Genomic DNA, 22,519 nt, shown 5'->3' on the forward strand with positions numbered 1-22,519 from the left:
CCATCAGCCGCTGGAGCTGGTCGCCCTGGACCATGTCAAGCTCGCCCCTAGCCGAAGTGGGTACACCTACGCATTGACCATGGTAGACCACTACTCAAGATTTATGGTGGTAGTCCCCGTTAAGGACCTAACTGGTCGAACCGCTGCTCAAGCGTTCCAGGCTTATTTCTGCCGACCCCATGGGTACCCCGAGAAGGTGCTGACTGACCAAGGCCCGGCTTTTGAAGCAGAGGTGTTTCACGAATTCTGCCAGTTGTACGGCTGCAAGAAGATCCGGACCACTCCGTACCACGCCCAAACCAACGGCATGTGTGAGAAAATGAATCACTTGGTCCTGGGGCTCCTCAAGACGCTACCGCTGGAAGAACGGAACATGTGGCCGGAAAAGCTACCTGATTTGGTCGACATGTATAATAATATCCCGTCCAGCTCGACGAAGTGCACCCCAGCGTATCTGATGAGGGCTCGGCCTGGCCGCCTGCCGGTGGATCTGGAGATGGGGTTGGAAGCCCCGGAAGCACTCCCCTCAACGGCAGAGTGGGAAAGTCGGAGGAGGGCACAGTACCGGCAAATCCAGGAGTATGTGGAGAAAAACCTCAGTCGAAGTCGAGAGCAGCAGGAGCACCGGTTCAACCAGAAAGCGCCCGCAGGTCCTTTCCAGCCAGGGGATGTGGTGCTGAAACGGAAGAGGAAAACCCACAAGCTGGATGATCAGTGGGAGCAAGTCCCTTATGTCATACAACCCACAGAATGGGGAGACGGGAAGACTTACCAGATCAGTCGTGACCAAGGGGACACCCTAGCCACAGTTTCCCGGGACCATCTAAAAAAATGCCCCCCAGCGCTGAAGGCAGAGGCTGAAGTACCGGTTCCTCCACCAGTGGAGAAGGCAGCAGAGGTAATCCACACTGTAATGGGTGACTTCCCAGCAGACTGGCCTACACAGGACGGCGCGGTGATTCTTCCAGTGATACTGTTCCCACAACCCGTGGATGAAGGAGTAGTGGAAGCGGTCAACCGTGAGCCAGAACCAGTGCCGGTGCCCAGGGATGAACCTGTACCCAGCCCCCCTGCACGTCCGCCTGCTCCACACTATAGCAGGGAGGAGGAACCGATTGTTCCCTCTACCCCACTGTCTAACACCACTGACACCGGGCCCCGAAGGTCCACCCGTTCCAACCTAGGTAGACCCCCACTTAGGTACAGGGAGACCGTTCTATGAATGAAAGGGGTCCGCAAATGTAAGAGTGTTGCTGTTTGTTTGAAAAAGTTTTGAAAAAGTTGTAGAAAGAATGATAAGTGAAATGATACCGAGTTTTTCATCTGATTTGCTTTGTTGATTTGCAACCGGCTGGAGCCGGCACCGTTGTCCCCGTGGGAACCGTTTAAAGTTTAAAATGCATGGGAACTATCCATGGACAAGCCCGTGAACTAGCAGGGCACCACAAACGTTAAGTGGCTTGTAAATATGCTGGGTACCGTTACCGTTTCCGCTATACCGCGTCCGGAGAGGCAGGTTGGAGGGAGGGCCCTGATCAGAGCAGGCCAGGGCCCAGCCACCAAAGGAACCGGTGGCCACCCTCTGGAGGGGAAGGACAGATCCCGCTCGGGTAACTTGTGCTGGACTGTGGGTCAAGGGGTGCTGCCTGGGCTTTAGGGGCAGCATCAGGGCCAGGTTGCTTGGGTGGGAGAGAGTGGAAACCGTGACCGTATACCGTTGCAACGTTAAAGTAAATGTGCCTCCCGTCTTGGGAAGAGTTATTAAAAATGTTATTTATGTTTTGCTTAACCCTGTTATCCCCTTTTTACAGAAAAATAAAACCGGTGTAGGACGGCATCCCGCGGACAGTCTGCATTTTGCTAAGGGGGAATGTGTCGCCCTGGGCAAGCCAGGGGTCACAGGTCACAACACCACCACACCCCACACTCCAGGTAGGCACATCACAGCTAACCAGAAATCCTTGTTGCCTTGCTCCAGGAGTCTGATGATGCACACCAGGGGGTGGGCCAGGCGGTTGGCTCCGCCCACCGAGGAGCTCACAACTCTGGAGGCAGGAAGTAACCAGGCAGATAGCTCGGGGAGGAGCAGGAGAGAAGAGCTCAGGGAGAGCTTGAGTGAGGAGTCTAGTCAGGGAGGAGGAAGTGGAAGGAGTGAAGGAGTAGTCTAGACAGAGTGAAAGTGAAAGTAGAAAAGGAGGAAAAGCAAGTAAAGTGACAGAAGAGAAAGACAGCCTGAAGGGTCCAGCTTTGTGAGGGCCAGAACAGCAAGGTCAGCAACGGCGGTGACTGTCTGGAGGGGGACCGTTTGGAAGTTCCTGGAAGGACCCCGTTGGCTGTGTGCCCGGTGGTCTGGAGCAGTGTTCCGAAGGACAGTCAGCACCAGGGCAGGGGCCTCTCGGACCCCGGCAAGGCTAGGAGTCGCCAGATTTGCCAAATCCGTCAGTGACGGGGACGCAGATCCCCCAACAACCAAGACCCGATTGAAGGCAACAGCCCAACCCGTATTGGAGAGACACCGCCACCGCCACGGCACCAGTTTCTCAGGGCCAGCGCCTGCGGGCAAAGTGTAGAGCTCCTCCGGCCCAGATTGCAGCCGGGGAGCGGGTAACCGGAGGGAATCCACCGCTACCATCAGTCAACACAGGTGCAAGGAAGAGGGACATCACCGTCACCTACCGGGAGTGCAGGTGCAGCCGTCTGTGGGACCGTCCTACCAGCCGTTGGTTTACCGTACAAACTGTGTCCGTGTGTCAGGCTGAGTGAGTACCATAGTGCCGCAAGGCACAGCGCTGCCCCCGCTTCCCTGCGCCCTCCAGGCCCTACACTTCACATCTCATCACCGGGCCCCGGGATCACCAACCCCTACCCACGGAGGGGCAACACAACACCTGGCTGCTCCGCATCACCATCCCCGGGACCCCCACACTGAGCAGCGGTGGTGCAATCACCACAACCGGGGGTGGCGTCACGAACTATAACAATCCCTACACCCAACAAACACCCCCTTTCACTCACGGGCGAGGAGTGTCGCTCGAGAAACCCCGGGATCCGGCCCACAGCTCGAGCCACCAGGAGCAGCTGCCGGACCCGAGCAGAAGGGGTGAGCGCGGTGTGCTGACACCCTCCTCCCCGCCCGCGACATTACCAGTTATGTATATTAGATTTTATGACAGGGTATTGATCCAGGGAACTAGTCTGATTGCCGGATGTGGACGAAGGAAGGACATTTTTTCCCCACTGGAACTTGTTTGCCACATTGGGGTTTTTTTTGCCTTCCTCTGGATCAACATGTTAGGCTACGGGTTGAACTAGATGGACTTAGAGTCTCCCTTCAACCTTAAAAACTATGATACTATGATACTATGATCAGGGCGAATGGTCAGTCCTGCAGTCAGGATTCGGTCTAGCACTATGGCCAAGTGTTTAACATGGTCCTCCCAAGTGGTGCTGAAAATGGCAATGTCATCCAGATAAGCACAGGCAAAGTCCTGACATTGTTCCAACAGTCGATCCACCAGTCTCTGGAAGGTAGCGGGGGCATTTTTCATCCCGAAGGGCATTCCCAGGAACTCAAAAAGTCCAAAGGGAGTAATGAAGGCAGAGCGCTCCCAAGCGTCCTACGTTAGGGGTATCTGCCAGTACCCTTTGCTCAAGTCTAGTGTGGTTACAAATTGGGCACTGGCTAGCCGATCCAATAGATCATCAATCCTGGCTATGGGGTAAGCGTCACTTTTGTTGGCATAGTTTAATCTCCGGTAATCGACACAGAATCACGTTGTATCATCCTTTTTGGGGTCAGAACAACAGGAGAGGCCCAGGGGCTGTGAGATAGCTGAATAACCCCCAGCTGTTTCATCTCCTCCAGTTCAGTCTTTATCATGCCTTGTAGATGTAGAAACTTCGCACTCCAGATAAACGTGAATAGTGGTCTTTTATTGAGAAGAACTTGTAGGACCAGCACAAGCACAAACATTTCAAAGACCTTCATCAGTGTGTGTGCAGAGGGTCCTCAGAAGGTATAGTAACTTGGTAACTGGAGTAGTCAGGTATGACGACTTGTGCTGGTCCAACAAGTTCTTCTCAATAAAAGACCCCTATTCACATCTATCTTGAGTGCCAAGTTTCTACATCTACTTGAGACAGTTTTGGACCCTACTTGAGCACCAGCCCAGAAGTGCCGTGTGTACAAACTCACTACTTATCATGCCTTGAACAGCCTCTGGGAGCCGGTAGGTGGCCTGCTGGATGGGGTGTTGTCTGGAGGTTTGCACATGGTGGCTGATAAGAGTAGACCGCCCAGGCTTTGAGGAGAAAGCAGAAGCCCTTGGTCTTAGTACAGAGAAAATATCGTCCTTTTGTATATCCAATAAGTGTGAGCCCAGGGTACTTGTTACAGGGATCCTCCCGCTTGGGTGACCTGAAGAAGATCTGGGAGATACTCGTCCTCGGATCGGACTTATCACCAGGGGGGTAGCAGACGGCCAGAACAGGCAGAGATCGGTCATGATATTCTCTCAGCATATTGATGTGAACAGTCTTCTGTCGTTGCCCATTAGGGTCCAGGGCAATGATGTAGTTAGTGTCACTAACTTTCTTGACAACCTGATAAGGGCCTTCCCACGTTGCTTGAAGCTTGTTAGCAGGGGAAGCAATGATCATGAGCATCTGTTGTCCTTCTATAAATTCCCAGGTCCTGGCTTTACGGTCATACCAGGTCTTTTGTCTGGATTGGGCCATTCGTTGGTGGTTTTTAGCCAAGGTAGCGAGCTGGATGAGATAGTCTTGGAGGGGTTGCAGAGGTACCTTGGGTCAAGCTCCTGGATGCCGCATTCGCTGGCATACAACGCCGGTGCGGCAATAATAGGCTACCCACTGCGAGATACTGTCGCGGGCGGAGGAGGGGATGCTGCGCTCTCCCACTGCTCGGGTCCGGCTGCCGCTGCGGCTGCTGCGGTCTGCTGTTGCTGCCGCTCGGTGGCTCGAGCGATGGGCCGGATCCCGGGGACTCGAGCGGCGCTCCTCGCCCATGAGTGAAAGGGTATTGGGTTTTGGGATAGTTTATTGTCCGTGACGCCACCCACGGTTGTGGTGATTAAGTGGACACCACCGCTGCTCTGTCTGGGGAGCCCGGGAGTGATGGTACGGAGCAGCCAGTTGTTGATTTGCCCCTCCGTGGGTATGGGTTTTGGTGATCCCAGGGCCCAGTGATGGGGTTGGTATGGTGGACAGGCGGGTATGGGGCCTGTGGAGGTGCAGGGGCGCAGGGGCAGCGCTGTGCCGCACGGCACGGAGGTACTCACTCAACCAGTAAACACGACACAGTTCTCGGTAAACAAACGGCTGGTTGGACGGGTCCCTCGGACGGTTACGGTGCTGCGGTTCCCTGCAGTTAGCGGTGACGGCCTCTTCCTTGCACCTATGTAAAGTCTTTTTGGTAGCGATGGGTTCCCACCGGTTACCCACTCCTCGGCTTCAATCTGGGCCGAAGGAGCCCTACTTTGCCCGCAGGCGCTGGCCCTGGGAAACTGGTGCCTTGGCGGTGGCGGTGTCTCCCCTTCACGGTCGGACTGTTGCCTTCAATCTGGACTTGGTTGTTAGGAGACAGAGGTCCCCTTCACTGACGGATTTGGCAAATTATGGCGACTCCTAGCCTTGCCGGGATCCGAAAGGCCCCTGCCCTGGTGCTGACTGTCCTTCGTATACTGCTCCGGTACCGCCGGGTCACCACCCGTCCGCGGTCCTTCCAGCAACCTCCAAGCAGTCCCCCTGCAGACTATCACCGCCATCTGCTGACCTTGCTGTCTCTCAGTCCGGGGCACACACCCGGACCAACTTCAGGCTTTACTACTGTCACTTTTTACTCTTTCTCTCCAGCTCCTCTACCACTTCACTTCCTTCTACTTTCACTTCCCTAGCTGGACTCCACTCTAGCCCTCAGCTAGACTTCAACTGCCTGGTTTTCCCGCCTCCAGGGCTTTGAACTCCTCAGTGGGCGGAGCCAACCGCCTGGTCCACCCCCTGGTGTGGACATCAGCCCCTGGAGGAAGGCAACAAGGATTTTAGGTTAGCTTAGATGTACCTGCAGGGATTGTGGGGTGCGTGTGATGTTGTGACCTGTGACCCCTGGCTTGCCCAGGGCGTCACATTCCCCCTTAGCAAAACGCAGACTGTCCTCGGGCTGCCCGTCCAACACCGGTTTTATTTTCCTTTTGTTTTTTTCTGTAAAGATAGGGAAAACGGTAACATATATACAATTTATGCCATCATCCCACATCGGGAGGTTCAGTTCCGTTGCAAACATTAAAACGGTTAACGATTACGGCCTCCGCTCTCTCCCACCCAAGTAACCTGGCCCTGATGCTGCCCCTAAAACCCAGGCAGCACCCCTTGACCCCAGTCCAGCACAAGTTACCCGAGCGGGATCTGTCCTTCCCCTCCAGAGGGTAGCCACCAGTTCCTGTGGTGGCTGGGCCCCAGCCTGCTCCACTGTGGGCCCTCCCTCCAACCTGCCTCTCCGGAGGCGGTAATTGCGGAAACGGTAACGGTAACACAACTTATTTACAAGCCACTAGCGTCTGTGGTTGCCCTGCAAGTTCACGGGCTTGTCCATAGGAGTTCCTATGCAAATTTTTCAAACGGTCCCCACGGGGACAACGGTGCCGGCAATGGCCGGTTTCCAAATCACGGTGCAATCAGGTGACTGTTCGGTAATCAATTCATTTTTTATCAAACTTTCAAACAAACACTTGTGGTCCCAACGGGGACGGTGCAACGGTGCTCCACTGCCTTACTCAGATTCTTCTGCTGAGGCGGACCCATCCTCCGCCACCAGCATATCAAACATGCACTGACATGCCTGCTGTGACAGGGATACCCGGTACCCATTTCCACCGGTACGCGGGGTATGGAAAACCACGGGGTCTCCTACATAGCGGGAACGCTCACTTGCCTCTTCAAACTCAGCAGCGGACCCGGGGCTGGGGCCGGAGTCATCATCTCTTGTTCCTCCAGCATCCAGCACATCAGATCCCTCTGCAGCAGCACGGGGCAGCAGGTCAGGCGAGTTTACACTGAGGCGCCCCAGAAGTAATGGCAAGGATGATGCATAGGTCGAGACTAGGCCGGGCCCCTCAGCCGCAGCGGCCGGTCCTGGTAGGACATAGGGACGTGGGTCACCAGTCGGTTCTGCTACATCTGTTCCCCCTCCGTACATCGGGGCAGTTGCAATCAGCATCTCCACCTCGTTGGTCCACTGCTCCATCATCCTAAAGATCTGATCCTGCTGACGTTGGTGGAATTGAATCACCCGGGCCTTCATCCATGCCACGGTCCCGGGCTCGGGGTCTGGCACAATCACTGCCGGGGCTTCTGGCACATTTCCATTACAGGGCCGCGGTTCCAGCGGTTCCCACGGGAACGATTCGGGAACGTCCTGAGTGTCTGCAGCCGGTTGGTCCGCCGGGGCGGATTGGCAGGGTATCGCTACCAGTTGGGCAGGTAGCGGGCCTAGTGGTGGGGCGGCAGCAGCTAACGCGGGTAGCGGGGCGAGAGGCAGGGTGAGCGGAGGCAGGCCGGGCCCCTCAGCTTCAATGGCCGATCCCTCGGGAATACAGGGGCGTGGGTCTCTTACCCGCTCCTCCAAATCCTCTTCCACCTTGCGTCTCCGCATAGCTGCCACCACGTCCGCCATGTCGGTCTCCCACTCCTCCAGGAGGAGTTGCATGTGGGCCTGCAGACGGTTACTCAGCGGGACGGTCCGGTCCCTCAACCACGTGGCCGTGCCGGGCGTGGGGGTTTCCTCGTTGGGAGTTGGGTTGTACATCTTTGCAATCGTGCCTTCCAGGAACCCAGTATTGCTGCAGAGTCCTGGCGTCTCTGCTTCTATAGCCGCGGCTACATGCAGCTAGCCGCCATTCCGTCTCCCTCCTCTATCGGGGCGGGGTTTTGGCCTTCGCGCCTCTGCTACTCGAGAAGACGCTCGAGCGGGAACTTTTCGCGCCAAAGATGGCGACTTCTGAAATTTTCCGGCCGGATACCTCCGGCGGTCACAAGGCGCACCTCTACCCAACGGCAGAGCGGTAAGATCCTGTTCGTGACGCCAAGTTGTCGCGGGCGAAGGAGGGGACGCCGCGCTCTCCCACTGCTCGGGTCCGGCTGCCGCTGCGGCTGCTGTGGCCTGCTGCTGCTGCTGCTCGGTGGCTCGAGCGATGGGCCGGATCCCGGGGACTCGAGCGGCGCTCCTCGCCCATGAGTGAAAGGGTATTGGGTTTTGGGATAGTTTATTGTCCGTGACGCCACCCACGGTTGTGGTGATTAAGTGGACACCACCGCTGCTCTGTCTGGGGAGCCCGGGAGTGATGGTACGGAGCAGCCAGTTGTTGATTTGCCCCTCCGTGGGTAGGGGTTTTGGTGATCCCAGGGCCCAGTGATGGGGTTGGTATGGTGGACAGGCGGGTATGGGGCCTGTGGAGGTGCAGGGGCGCAGGGGCAGCGCTGTGCCGCACGGCACGGAGGTACTCACTCAACCAGTAAACACGACACAGTTCTCGGTAAACAAACGGCTGGTTGGACGGGTCCCTCGGATGGTTACGGTGCTGCGGTTCCCTGCAGTTAGCGGTGACGGCCTCTTCCTTGCACCTATGTAAAGTCTTTTTGGTAGCGATGGGTTCCCACCGGTTACCCACTCCTCGGCTTCAATCTGGGCCGAAGGAGCCCTACTTTGCCCGCAGGCGCTGGCCCTGGGAAACTGGTGCCTTGGCGGTGGCGGTGTCTCCCCTTCACGGTCGGACTGTTGCCTTCAATCTGGACTTGGTTGTTAGGAGACAGAGGTCCCCTTCACTGACGGATTTGGCAAATTATGGCGACTCCTAGCCTTGCCGGGATCCGAAAGGCCCCTGCCCTGGTGCTGACTGTCCTTCGTATACTGCTCCGGTACCGCCGGGTCACCACCCGTCCGCGGTCCTTCCAGCAACCTCCAAGCAGTCCCCCTGCAGACTATCACCGCCATCTGCTGACCTTGCTGTCTCTCAGTCCGGGGCACACACCCGGACCAACTTCAGGCTTTACTACTGTCACTTTTTACTCTTTCTCTCCAGCTCCTCTACCACTTCACTTCCTTCTACTTTCACTTCCCTAGCTGGACTCCACTCTAGCCCTCAGCTAGACTTCAACTGCCTGGTTTTCCCGCCTCCAGGGCTTTGAACTCCTCAGTGGGCGGAGCCAACCGCCTGGTCCACCCCCTGGTGTGGACATCAGCCCCTGGAGGAAGGCAACAAGGATTTTAGGTTAGCTTAGATGTACCTGCAGGGATTGTGGGGTGCGTGTGATGTTGTGACCTGTGACCCCTGGCTTGCCCAGGGCGTCACATTCCCCCTTAGCAAAACGCAGACTGTCCTCGGGCTGCCCGTCCAACACCGGTTTTATTTTCCTTTTGTTTTTTTCTGTAAAGATAGGGAAAACGGTAACATATATACAATTTATGCCATCATCCCACATCGGGAGGTTCAGTTCCGTTGCAAACATTAAAACGGTTAACGATTACGGCCTCCGCTCTCTCCCACCCAAGTAACCTGGCCCTGATGCTGCCCCTAAAACCCAGGCAGCACCCCTTGACCCCAGTCCAGCACAAGTTACCCGAGCGGGATCTGTCCTTCCCCTCCAGAGGGTAGCCACCAGTTCCTGTGGTGGCTGGGCCCCAGCCTGCTCCACTGTGGGCCCTCCCTCCAACCTGCCTCTCCGGAGGCGGTAATTGCGGAAACGGTAACGGTAACACAACTTATTTACAAGCCACTAGCGTCTGTGGTTGCCCTGCAAGTTCACGGGCTTGTCCATAGGAGTTCCTATGCAAATTTTTCAAACGGTCCCCACGGGGACAACGGTGCCGGCAATGGCCGGTTTCCAAATCACGGTGCAATCAGGTGACTGTTCGGTAATCAATTCATTTTTTATCAAACTTTCAAACAAACACTTGTGGTCCCAACGGGGACGGTGCAACGGTGCTCCACTGCCTTACTCAGATTCTTCTGCTGAGGCGGACCCATCCTCCGCCACCAGCATATCAAACATGCACTGACATGCCTGCTGTGACAGGGATACCCGGTACCCATTTCCACCGGTACGCGGGGTATGGAAAACCACGGGGTCTCCTACATAGCGGGAACGCTCACTTGCCTCTTCAAACTCAGCAGCGGACCCGGGGCTGGGGCCGGAGTCATCATCTCTTGTTCCTCCAGCATCCAGCACATCAGATCCCTCTGCAGCAGCACGGGGCAGCAGGTCAGGCGAGTTTACACTGAGGCGCCCCAGAAGTAATGGCAAGGATGATGCATAGGTCGAGACTAGGCCGGGCCCCTCAGCCGCAGCGGCCGGTCCTGGTAGGACATAGGGACGTGGGTCACCAGTCGGTTCTGCTACATCTGTTCCCCCTCCGTACATCGGGGCAGTTGCAATCAGCATCTCCACCTCGTTGGTCCACTGCTCCATCATCCTAAAGATCTGATCCTGCTGACGTTGGTGGAATTGAATCACCCGGGCCTTCATCCATGCCACGGTCCCGGGCTCGGGGTCTGGCACAATCACTGCCGGGGCTTCTGGCACATTTCCATTACAGGGCCGCGGTTCCAGCGGTTCCCACGGGAACGATTCGGGAACGTCCTGAGTGTCTGCAGCCGGTTGGTTCGCCGGGGCGGATTGGCAGGGTATCGCTACCAGTTGGGCAGGTAGCGGGCCTAGTGGTGGGGCGGCAGCAGCTAACGCGGGTAGCGGGGCGAGAGGCAGGGTGAGCGGAGGCAGGCCGGGCCCCTCAGCTTCAATGGCCGATCCCTCGGGAATACAGGGGCGTGGGTCTCTTACCCGCTCCTCCAAATCCTCTTCCACCTTGCGTCTCCGCATAGCTGCCACCACGTCCGCCATGTCGGTCTCCCACTCCTCCAGGAGGAGTTGCATGTGGGCCTGCAGACGGTTACTCAGCGGGACGGTCCGGTCCCTCAACCACGTGGCCGTGCCGGGCGTGGGGGCTTCCTCGTTGGGAGTTGGGTTGTACATCTTTGCAATCGTGCCTTCCAGGAACCCAGTATTGCTGCAGAGTCCTGGCGTCTCTGCTTCTATAGCCGCGGCTACATGCAGCTAGCCGCCATTCCGTCTCCCTCCTCTATCGGGGCGGGGTTTTGGCCTTCGCGCCTCTGCTACTCGAGAAGACGCTCGAGCGGGAACTTTTCGCGCCAAAGATGGCGACTTCTGAAATTTTCCGGCCGGATACCTCCGGCGGTCACAAGGCGCACCTCTACCCAACGGCAGAGCGGTAAGATCCTGTTCGTGACGCCAAGTTGTCGCGGGCGGAGGAGGGGACGCCGCGCTCTCCCACTGCTCGGGTCCGGCTGCCGCTGCGGCTGCTGTGGCCTGCTGCTGCTGCTGCTCGGTGGCTCGAGCGATGGGCCGGATCCCGGGGACTCGAGTGGCGCTCCTCGCCCGTGAGTGAAAGGGGATTGGGTTTTGGGGTAGTTTATTGTCCGTGACGCCACCCACGGTTGTGGTGATTAAGTGGACACCACCGCTGCTCTGTCTGGGGAGCCCGGGAGTGATGGTACGGAGCAGCCAGTTGTTTATTTGCCCCTCCGTGGGTAGGGGTTTTGGTGATCCCGGGGCCCAGTGATGGGGTTGGTATGGTGGACAGGCGGGCTATGGGCCTGTGGAGGTGCAGGGGCGCAGGGGCAGCGCTGTGCCGCACGGCATGGAGGTACTCACTCAACCAGTAAACACGACACAGTTCTCGGTAAACAAACGGCTGGTTGGACGGGTCCCTCGGATGGTTACGGTGCTGCGGTTCCCTGCAGTTAGCGGTGACGGCCTCTTCCTTGCACCTATGTAAAGTCTTTTTGGTAGCGATGGGTTCCCACCGGTTACCCACTCCTCGGCTTCAATCTGGGCCGAATGAGCCCTACTTTGCCCGCAGGCGCTGGCCCTGGGAAACTGGTGCCCTGGCGGTGGCGGTGTCTCTCTGTAACGGTTGGACTGTTGCCTTCAATCGGGACTTGGTTGTTAGGAGACAGAGGTCCCCTTCACTGACGGATTTGGCAAATTATGGCGACTCCTAGCCTTGCCGGGATCCGAAAGGCCCCTGCCCTGGTGCTGACTGTTCTTCGTATACTGCTCCGGTACCGCCGGGTCACCATCCGTCCGCGGTCCTTCCAGCAACCTCCAAGCAGTCCCCCTGCGGACTATCACCGCCGTCTGCTGACCTTGCTGTCTCTCAGTCCGGGGCACACACCCGGACCAACTTCAGGCTTTACTACTGTCACTTTTTACTCTTTCTCTCCAGCTCCTCTACCACTTCACTTCCTTCTACTTTCACTTCCCTAGCTGGACTCCACTCTAGCCCTCAGCTAGACTTCAACTGCCTGGTTTTCCCGCCTCCAGGGCTTTGAACTCCTCGGTGGGCGGAGCCAACCGCCTGGTCCACCCCCTGGTGTGGACATCAGCCCCTGGAGGAAGGCAACAAGGATTTTAGGTTAGCTTAGATGTACCTGCAGGGAATGTGGGGTGCGTGTGGTGTTGTGACCTGTGACCCCTGACTTGCCCAGGGCGTCACAATACCAGGCTAGTAAAAACTTTGTGCGAGTCCCTTTTCAGTCTTTTTCCTTCTTCGATGCCAAACCAAGGGGATGTCATGGGCCAGTTGGAGTAGCTGTACCCTGTACTTCTGGGGGACAATGAGTTGCCTGGTTGCCGTGTCAGGGATGTCGTTGCCACTGGCCTTCATGACACGATAATACAATCCCTTTTCTCGTGTGAAGCCATCTTCATTATCACCCACATGCCCAGTCTCTGCCCTTAACTTAAATGCTGCCAAGGTACTGTCACCTTCTTTTTCTCTTCTAAACTCTTCTCTATCCCAAGACTCTCCCAATGTAGTAGCAGGGGTCGGATTGCTTACCGACTCTGATGGGGGTTTTAGCAGCTGCTCTCCGATAAAGTCCTGATTTTGTAGTACTTGCATGGCCAGTAGTCGGGTGACGGCTCCCACAAAATGGCACTGTAACTCTCCAATGTTGTTTCCCAGAAGGATATCGGCAGACAATCCTCCCATAACTCCAATCCAGCACAGGTTTTCTCCATGACCATAATCCAAACGCACAGAAGCCCCCGGTATATACAGTGGGGAAAAAAGTATTTAGTTAGCCCGCAATTGTGCAAGTTCTCCCATTATAAAGTTGAGATTTGCCTGTAATTGACATCATAGGTGACCACAACTATGAGAGACAAAATGAGAAAATAAATCCAGAAAATCACCGTGTTTGATTTGGAAGATTTTTTTTGCACATTATGGTGGAAAATAAATATTTAGTCACCTAAAATCATGCAAGATTTCTGGCTCTCACAGACCTGTAACTCCTTCTGTAAGAGGCTCTTCTGTCCTCCACTCATTACCTGTAGTAATGGCTCCTGTTTGAACTTGTTATCAGTTTAAAAGACACCTGTCCACAACCTCAAACATTCACACTCCAAACTCCACTATAGTGAAGACCAAAGAGCTATCGAAGGACACCAGAAACAAAATTGTAACCCTGCACCAGACTGGGAAGACTGAATCTGCAATAGGCAAGCAGCTTGGTGTGATGAAATCAACTGTGGAAGCAATAATAAGAAAATGGAAGACATACAAGACCACTGATAATCTCCCTCGATTTGGGGCTCCACGTAAGAGCTCACCCCGTGGGGTCAAAATGATCACAAGAATGGTGAGCAAAAATCCCAGAACCACACGGGGGGACCTAGTGAATGACCTGCATAGAGCTGGGACCATCGTAACAAAGGCTACCATCAGTAACACACCACGCTGCCAGGGACTCAGATCCTGTAGCGCCAGATGATCCCCTGCTTAAGCTAGTACATGTCCGGGACCATCTGAAGTTTGCTAGAGAGCATTTGCATTATCCATAAGAGTACTGGAAGAATGTCATTTGGTCTGATGAAACCAAAGTAGAATTGTTTGGTAGAAAAAACAACTGGTCGTGGTTGGAGAAACAGAATGCTGAGTTGCATCCAAAGAACACCATACCTACTGTGAAGCATGGGGGTGGCAACATCATGCTTTGGGTCTGTTTCTCTGCAAAGGGACCAGGATGACTGATCCGTGTACATGAAAGAATAAATGGGGCCATGTATCGTGAGATTTTGAGTGCAAACCTCCTTTCATCAGCAAGGGCATTGAAGATGAAACGTGGCTGGGACTTTCAGCGATAATGATCCCAAGCACACCGCCAGGAGTGCTTATGAAGCAACAAAGGAGTGGCTTCATAAGAAGCATATGAAGGTCCTGGAGTGGCCTAGCCAGTCTCTAGATCTCAACCCCATAGAAAACCTTTGGAGGGAGTTGAAAGTCTGTGTTGTAAAGCGACAGGCCCAAAACATCACTGCTCTAGAGGAGATCTGCATGGAGGAATACCACCTACAGTGTGTGCCAACCTTATGAAGACTTACAGGAAACGTCTGACTTCTGTCATTGACAACAAAGGATATACAGTTAGGTCCAGAAATCTTTGGACAGTGACACAATTTTGGCGAGTTGGGCTCTGCATGCCACCACATTGGATTTGAAATGAAACCTCTACAACAGAATTCAAGTGCAGATTGTAACGTTTAATTTGAAGGTTTGAACAAAAATATCTGATAGAAATTGTAGGAATTGTCACATTTCTTTACAAACACTCCACATTTTAGGAGGTCAAAAGTAATTGGACAAATAAACCAAACCCCAAAAAAAAATTTTTATTTTCAATATTTTGTTGCGAATCCTTTGGAGGCAATCACTGCCTTAAGTCTGGAACCCATGGACATCACCAAACACTGGGTTTCCTCCTTCTTAATGCTTTTCCAGGCCTTTACAGCCGCAGCCTTCAGGTCTTGCTTGTTTGTGGGTCTTTCCATCTTAAGTCTGGATTTGAGCAAGTGAAATGCATGCTCAATTGGGTTAAGATCTGGTGATTGACTTGGCCATTGCAGAATGTTCCACTTTTTTGCACTCATGAACTCCTGGGTAGCTTTGGCTGTATGCTTGGGGTCATTGTCCATCTGTACTATGAAGCGCCGTCCAATCAACTTTGCGGCATTTGGCTGAATCTGGGCTGAAAGTATATCCCGGTACACTTCAGAATTCATCCGGCTACTCTTGTCTGCTGTTATGTCATCAATAAACACAAGTGACCCAGTGCCATTGAAAGCCATGCATGCCCATGCCATCACGTTGCCTCCACCATGTTTTACAGAGGATGTGGTGTGCCTTGGATCATGTGCCGTTCCCTTTCTTCTCCAGTCTTTTTTCTTCCCATCATTCTGGTACAGGTTGATCTTGGTCTCATCTGTCCATAGAATACTTTTCCAGAACTGAGCTGGCTTCATGAGGTGTTTTTCAGCAAATGTAACTCTGGCCTGTCTATTTTTGGAATTGATGAATGGTTTGCATCTAGATGTGAACCCTTTGTATTTACTTTCATGGAGTCTTCTCTTTACTGGTGACTTAGAGACAGATACACCTACTTCACTGAGAGTGTTCTGGACTTCAGTTGATGTTGTGAACGGGTTCTTCTTCACCAAAGAAAGTATGCGGCGATCATCCACCACTGTTGTCATCCGTGGACGCCAAGGCCTTTTTGAGTTCCCAAGCTCACCAGTCAATTCCTTTTTTCTCAGAATGTACCCGACTATTGATTTTGCTGCTCCAAGCATGTCTGCTATCTCTCTGATGGATTTTTTCTTTTTTTTCAGCCTCAGGATGTTCTGCTTCACCTCAATTGAGAGATCCTTAGACCGCATGTTGTCTGGTCACAGCAACAGCTTCCAAATGCAAAACCACACACCTGTAATCAACCCCAGACCTTTTAACTACTTCATTGATTACAGGTTAACGAGGGAGACGCCTTCAGAGTTAATTGCAGCCCTTAGAGTCCCTTGTCCAATTACTTTTGGTCCCTTGAAAAAGAGGAGGCTATGCATTACAGAGCTATGATTCCTAAACCCTTTCTCCGATTTGGATGTGAAAACTCTCATATTGCAGCTGGGAGTGTGCACTTTCAGCCCATATTATATATAGAATTGTATTTCTGAACATGTTTTTGTAAACAGCTAAAATAACAAAACTTGTGTCACTGTCCAAATATTTCTGGACCTAACTGTAGAACAAAATATTGAGAGGAAATTTTGATATTGACCAAATACTTATTTTCCACCAGAATTTGCAAAAAAAAATCTTCCAAATCAGAAGCTGTGATTTTCTGGATTTGTTTTCTCATTTTGGCTCTCATAGTTGTGGTCACCTACGTATGATGTCAATTACAGGCAAATCCCATCTTTATAAGGGGCAGAATGTGCACAATTCGTGGCTGACTAAATACTTTTTTTCCCCATTGTATGTGCGAGTCCCTCCCGCCAGGACAATGGGGATTCCAGGGCCCTGGTGAATTGCCTCAGGTCTAACTACACGAGGGTCAGCGATAGTCAGGAAGGTGATGTTGCCATTGCCCTGGGTAGCTTGGAGACAAAGGTCGGAGGTCGTAAACTCCAGAAGGTATGTCTATGGTGTAGGGGTCAGCGGTACACTCCGGTGGAGGTGGTTGTATCTCTTCCTCAGGCAGGATGGAGTGCCCAAGATGCACCGGACAAGATGGAGGTGCGTGGGGGGGGTCCCTCCGAGTCCTTGTGGGACAACTGGATTTCAGGTGCCCAGGTTGCCCACACCCATAACATCTCCTCTCTGTGATTCCCCCAGGGAGTGGTTGGAACTGTTGGGGTCCAGGATTGTGAGACATGGTTGTCATCGTCCTGCAGCTGCGTGGGGGGGGCAGATAAAACTGGAGGGAGTCGGGGCGTAGGGGCAGGCTGCGTCATAGGGGTACTTTGCACGCTGCGAAATTGCTAGCCAATTGTAGCGATGCCGAGCGCGATAGTCCCCGCCCCCGTCGCACATGCGATATCTTGTGATAGCTGCCGTAGCGAACATTATCGCTACGGCAGCTTCACACGCACTTACCTGACCTGCGACGTCGCTCTGTCTGGCGACCTGCCTCCTTCCTAAGGGGGCGGATCGTGCGGCGTCACAGCGATGTCACGCGGCCAATAGAAGCGGAGGGGCGGAGATGAGCGGGACGTAAACATCCTGCCCACCTCCTTCCTTCCTCATTGCAGGCGGGATGCAGGTAGGAGATGTTCCTCGATCCTGCGGCTTCAAACACAGCAATGTGTGCTGCCGCAGAAACGAGGAACAACATCAGACCGTCGCGTCAGCGTAATTATGGAAATGACCGACACTACACAGATCACTGATTTTCGATGCTTTTGCGATCGTTTATCGGTGCTTCTAGGCTTTACACGTTGCGACGTCGTTACCGACACCGGATGTGCGTCACTTTCGATTTGACCCAGACGTGATCGCAGTAGCAATGTTGCAACGTGCAAAGTACCCCTTATTGTCCAAAACCCTCCTCCATTGTGGTTGGATAGTAAGGGCCTCATCAGCCAGGGCTGCAGCTCCATCCATGGTGCACGGCGTGCGCTCTCTGACCCATTCCCGTATTTCTGAGGGACATTTGTAAAGATATTGTTCTGTAAGAAACACCTGTATAACGTCTTCCACAGTGAAGGCGTCTTCCGCTTCCAGCCATCTCCGACATGCCTGGGTCATCTTATGGGCATACATCCTAAACGATCCCCCCGTGGTGCATGGGAGGTCTCGGAACTGTGCCCTATGTGAGTCTGGGGTGATGGTAATCCAGGATAGTCCTCTTTACAATGTTGTAATCCCGGTTCTGCTGTGAGTCAATGGTGTGATAAGCCTCTGCCAGGCTCCGTGCAGGAGTCCCACTAACAAACGCACCCAGCCAGAGTGGGGAACCTCCATCACCGCACACTGCTGTTCAAAGTCCTTGAAGAACCCTTCCACATCTCCGGAAGCCTCATCACATGGCTTGAAGTCCGCCCGGGTGATCCGCACAGACTCCCGGATCGCTGGGTTTACACTCCAACTCACATTACTCTCTCTGTAGGACTCCATTGCTTCTTGTCTCCGCTGTGCTCGGTGAGCAGCCTCCTCCTTATACTCCTGAGATACAGCGGGGCCCAGAGCTGCCATCTCTTCTTCATACCGCACCAACCACTGGCTTTTTGGGGTAGGGATCCCCGTCTCCAGTGCTTGTCCATCAGACATCTGGGAGGTGGACTGGCTCACACCCACCAGTAGATCAATCAAGGCTTCTTTACTCAGTCCCTAGTAGCTCAGGCCCAGATCTCTGGCTCTCTCCTGTAGACTGGATGCGGTCCAGTTTCTGTATTCACTCTGTTGGTGGATCTCCATTAGACTGCGCTCTGTTGATCCCACTGCTGCCACCAGTTGTCACGGGGTCCTTCTCCCATATCACACAATCAACAGAGCGAGAGATGGCGGTACAATCCAAAGAGCATTTATTCCAAGCAAATCAAATGGTCCATAACATAATCCACAAAACAGAGGGTAAAATTAGTCCAGTAACACAAATATAGTCTGGTAAGCTATAAATATATGTCCAGCTCTCTCTGAGTAGCCGCAGCTTCCCTCAGAGGTTCACTCTTCTTCCATCAAGTTCTCCAAACAGACTGACTAAATCTCCCAGGTAAGCAGAGAATTTAGGTGGATCTTACGCCCCCTCCTCCAACTTAGGAACAAAAGGCTGGCAGGGGAGGAATTAAACTTGCAAATGGGACAATGTACACATAAGGAATACAAAATGGTCAGTGAACCACGCCCAAACATTAACCCACACAAAATGGTACACAATCCACAATATTCCACCATCACATTACGCCTCTATGATTACTTACTAATTATACGGGGAGTCACAAATCATCTACATTTCTGATTACTCACGGGATCGATCTTTGTTCCAGGCATGACAAGACACGGGATCCGTTCCGAAACTGTAGAGCGACATTGGAGCAATCACTGCGAGGAGACAGAAGAAAAAAGGTCACAACCACTCTGGGATGGAACGGCCCGGAGCCCCCTAGAGACATCACATGGTCACAGCCTCTCTGGGATGAAACGGCCCGGAGCCCCCTAGAGACATCACATGGTCACAGCCTCTCTGGGATGAAACGGCCCGGAGCCCCCTAGAGACATCACATGGTCACAGCCTCTCTGGGATGAAATGGCCCGGAGCCCCCTAGAGACATCACATGGTCACAGCCTCTCTGGATGGAACGGCCCAGAGCCCACTAGAGACATCACATGGTCACAGCCTCTCTGGGATTAAACGGTCCAGAGCCCCGTCACATGGTCACAGCCTCTCTGGGATGGAACGGCCTGGAGCCCCCTAGAGACATCACATGGTCACAACCTCTCTGGGATGGAACGGCCCGGAGCCCCCTAGAGACATCACATGGTCACAGCCTCTCTGGGATTAAACGGCCCGGAGCCCCCTAGAGACATCACATGGTCACAGCCTCTCTGGGATTAAATTGTCTGAAGCCCCCTAGAGACATCACATGGTCACAGCCTCTCTGGGATGGAACGGCCCGGAGCCCCCTAGAGACATCACAGTCACAGCCTCTCTGGGATGATACGGCCCCGGAGTCCCCTAGAGACATCACATGGTCACAGTCTCTCTGGGATGGAACGGCCCGGAGCCCCCTAGAGACATCACAGTCACAGCCTCTCTGGGATGATACGGCCCCGGAGTCCCCTAGAGACATCACATGGTCACAGCCTCTCTGGGATGGAACGGCCCGGAGCCCCCTAGAGACATCACAGTCACAGCCTCTCTGGGATGATACGGCCCCGGAGTCCCCTAGAGACATCACATGGTCACAGCCTCTCTGGGATGATACGGCCCCGGAGCCCCCTAGAGACATCACATGGTCACAGCCTCTCTGGGATGATACGGCCCCGGAGTCCCCTAGAGACATCACATGGTCACAGCCTCTCTGGGATGATACGGCCCCGGAGTCCCCTAGAGACATCACATGGTCACAGCCTCTCTGGGATGGAACGGCCCGGAGCCCCCTAGAGACATCACATGGTCACAGCCTCTCTGGGATGATACGGCCCCGGAGCCCCCTAGAGACATCACATGGTCACAACCTCTCTGGGATGAAACGGCCCCGGAGTCCCCTAGAGACATCACATGGTCACAGCCTCTCTGGGATAGAATTGTCTGAGGCCCCCTAGAGACATCACATGGTCACAGCCTCTCTGGGATGATACGGCCCCGGAGCCCCCTAGAGACATCACATGGTCACAGCCTCTCTGGGATGATATGGCCCCGGAGCCCCCTAGAGACATCACATGGTCACAACCTCTCTGGGATGGAATGGCCCGGAGCCCCCTAGAGACATCACATGGTCACAGCCTCTCTGGGATAGAACGGCCCGGAGCCCCCTAGAGACATCACATGGTCACAGCCTCTCTGGGATAGAATTGTCTGAAGCCCCCTAGAGACATCACATGGTCACAACCTCTCTGGGATAATGCGGCCCCGGAGCCCCCTAGAGACATCACATGGTCACAGCCTCTGTGGGATAATGCGGCCCCGGAGCCCCCTTGAGACATCACATGGTCACAGCCTCTCTGGGATAGAATTGTCTGAAGCCCCCTAGAGACATCACATGGTCACAGCCTCTCTGGGATAATGCGGCCCCGGAGCCCCCTTGAGACATCACATGGTCACAGCCTCTCTGGGATGATACGGCCCCGGAGCCCCCTTGAGACATCACATGGTCACAGCCTCTCTGGGATAATGTGGCCCCGGAGCCCCCTTGAGACATCACATGGTCACAGCCTCTCTGGGATGATACGGCCCCGGAGTCCCCTAGAGACATCACATGGTCACAGCCTCTCTGGGATGGAACGGCCCGGAGCCCCCTAGAGACATCACATGGTCACAGCCTCTCTGGGATGATACGGCCCCGGAGCCCCCTAGAGACATCACATGGTCACAACCTCTCTGGGATGAAACGGCCCCGGAGTCCCCTAGAGACATCACATGGTCACAGCCTCTCTGGGATAGAATTGTCTGAGGCCCCCTAGAGACATCACATGGTCACAGCCTCTCTGGGATGATACGGCCCCGGAGCCCCCTAGAGACATCACATGGTCACAGCCTCTCTGGGATGATATGGCCCCGGAGCCCCCTAGAGACATCACATGGTCACAACCTCTCTGGGATGGAATGGCCCGGAGCCCCCTAGAGACATCACATGGTCACAGCCTCTCTGGGATAGAACGGCCCGGAGCCCCCTAGAGACATCACATGGTCACAGCCTCTCTGGGATAGAATTGTCTGAAGCCCCCTAGAGACATCACATGGTCACAACCTCTCTGGGATAATGCGGCCCCGGAGCCCCCTAGAGACATCACATGGTCACAGCCTCTGTGGGATAATGCGGCCCCGGAGCCCCCTTGAGACATCACATGGTCACAGCCTCTCTGGGATAGAATTGTCTGAAGCCCCCTAGAGACATCACATGGTCACAGCCTCTCTGGGATAATGCGGCCCCGGAGCCCCCTTGAGACATCACATGGTCACAGCCTCTCTGGGATGATACGGCCCCGGAGCCCCCTTGAGACATCACATGGTCACAGCCTCTCTGGGATAATGTGGCCCCGGAGCCCCCTTGAGACATCACATGGTCACAGCCTCTCTGGGATAGAATTGTCTGAAGCTCCTAACTCTGGGATAGAGTGTCATGATTGCCCCTAAGCTGTCCCTCAAGCTAGGGACCCTATGCTATCCCTATTCTCAGGGATACCCTTAATGGTGGGGATGCCCAAGTCTCCTTCCTGGCCCTGCTCCTGAGGAAAGGAGTGTAAGGCTATGTGCGCACTTACCGGATTTTGCCGCGGATTTTTTGCGGTTTTGCTGCATGTTTCGCTGCAGAAAATGTTCATAACATCTCTGCAGTGAATCACCAGCAAATCCTATGGAGAAAAAAAATCCTGTGCGCACTGGGCGGAATTTGACAGCTGCATGTTTTGCTGCGGGATTCCCGCAGCAATAACAAGTGCATGTCACTTCTTTTCCGCACGTCGCTGCAGGATTTCACTCCATTGACTCCAATGTAATCGTGAAATCCCGCAGGGAATAACGCAGGCAGCAAATTCTGTGCGGTTCACTGCGTTTTCCTGCGTTATTCCCTGCGGTATTTCGCGGTTTACCTCCGGTAATGTGCATCGCTTGTCTGCGGTTTTGCAGGGAAGTGATGTCATTACAGGAAGAGGAAGCGGAGCAGAGAGTAAACACACACAGATCACACTCACACACACAGACATAGAACACAGACACATAGAACACACATAGAAAGAAATCGGAAATATAGAAAACAAAGAACGTGGGCTCCGCTGCATATTTACCTTCCAGCCGAGGTAAGCACACAGCGGCGGCCCGGTATTCTCAGGCTGGGGAGGGAGAGGGGCAGGGATAATGTCCCCCGCCTCACTCCCCCTCCCGCAGCCGAGAATATCAGCCGCAGGTGCCCCGGCACTGTCGCATCCATTATG

General features: G+C 54.2%; 1 protein-coding gene across 4 annotated transcripts in view; it reads right to left on the reverse strand.

The window, feature by feature from the left end:
• Nucleotides 1-22,519, reverse strand: part of LOC142312557 (actin-related protein 2/3 complex subunit 1A-like) — a 253,388-nt gene that overhangs the window by 117,909 nt on the left and 112,960 nt on the right. For 3 of the 4 annotated variants that reach the window (XM_075351544.1, XM_075351546.1, XM_075351545.1), the window contains one exon: nt 18,893-18,967. In XM_075351544.1, coding sequence (XP_075207659.1) covers nt 18,893-18,956 — 64 coding nt within the window. In that variant the 5' untranslated portion in view covers nt 18,957-18,967. Of the gene's footprint in view, nt 1-18,892; nt 18,968-22,519 lie in introns of those variants that run through there. The other variant, XM_075351547.1, reaches the window with a different exon arrangement.

The sequence above is a fragment of the Anomaloglossus baeobatrachus genome, chromosome 5, assembly GCF_048569485.1.
Source record: "Anomaloglossus baeobatrachus isolate aAnoBae1 chromosome 5, aAnoBae1.hap1, whole genome shotgun sequence".
In the NCBI taxonomy this organism is placed as follows: Eukaryota; Metazoa; Chordata; class Amphibia; order Anura; family Aromobatidae; genus Anomaloglossus; species Anomaloglossus baeobatrachus.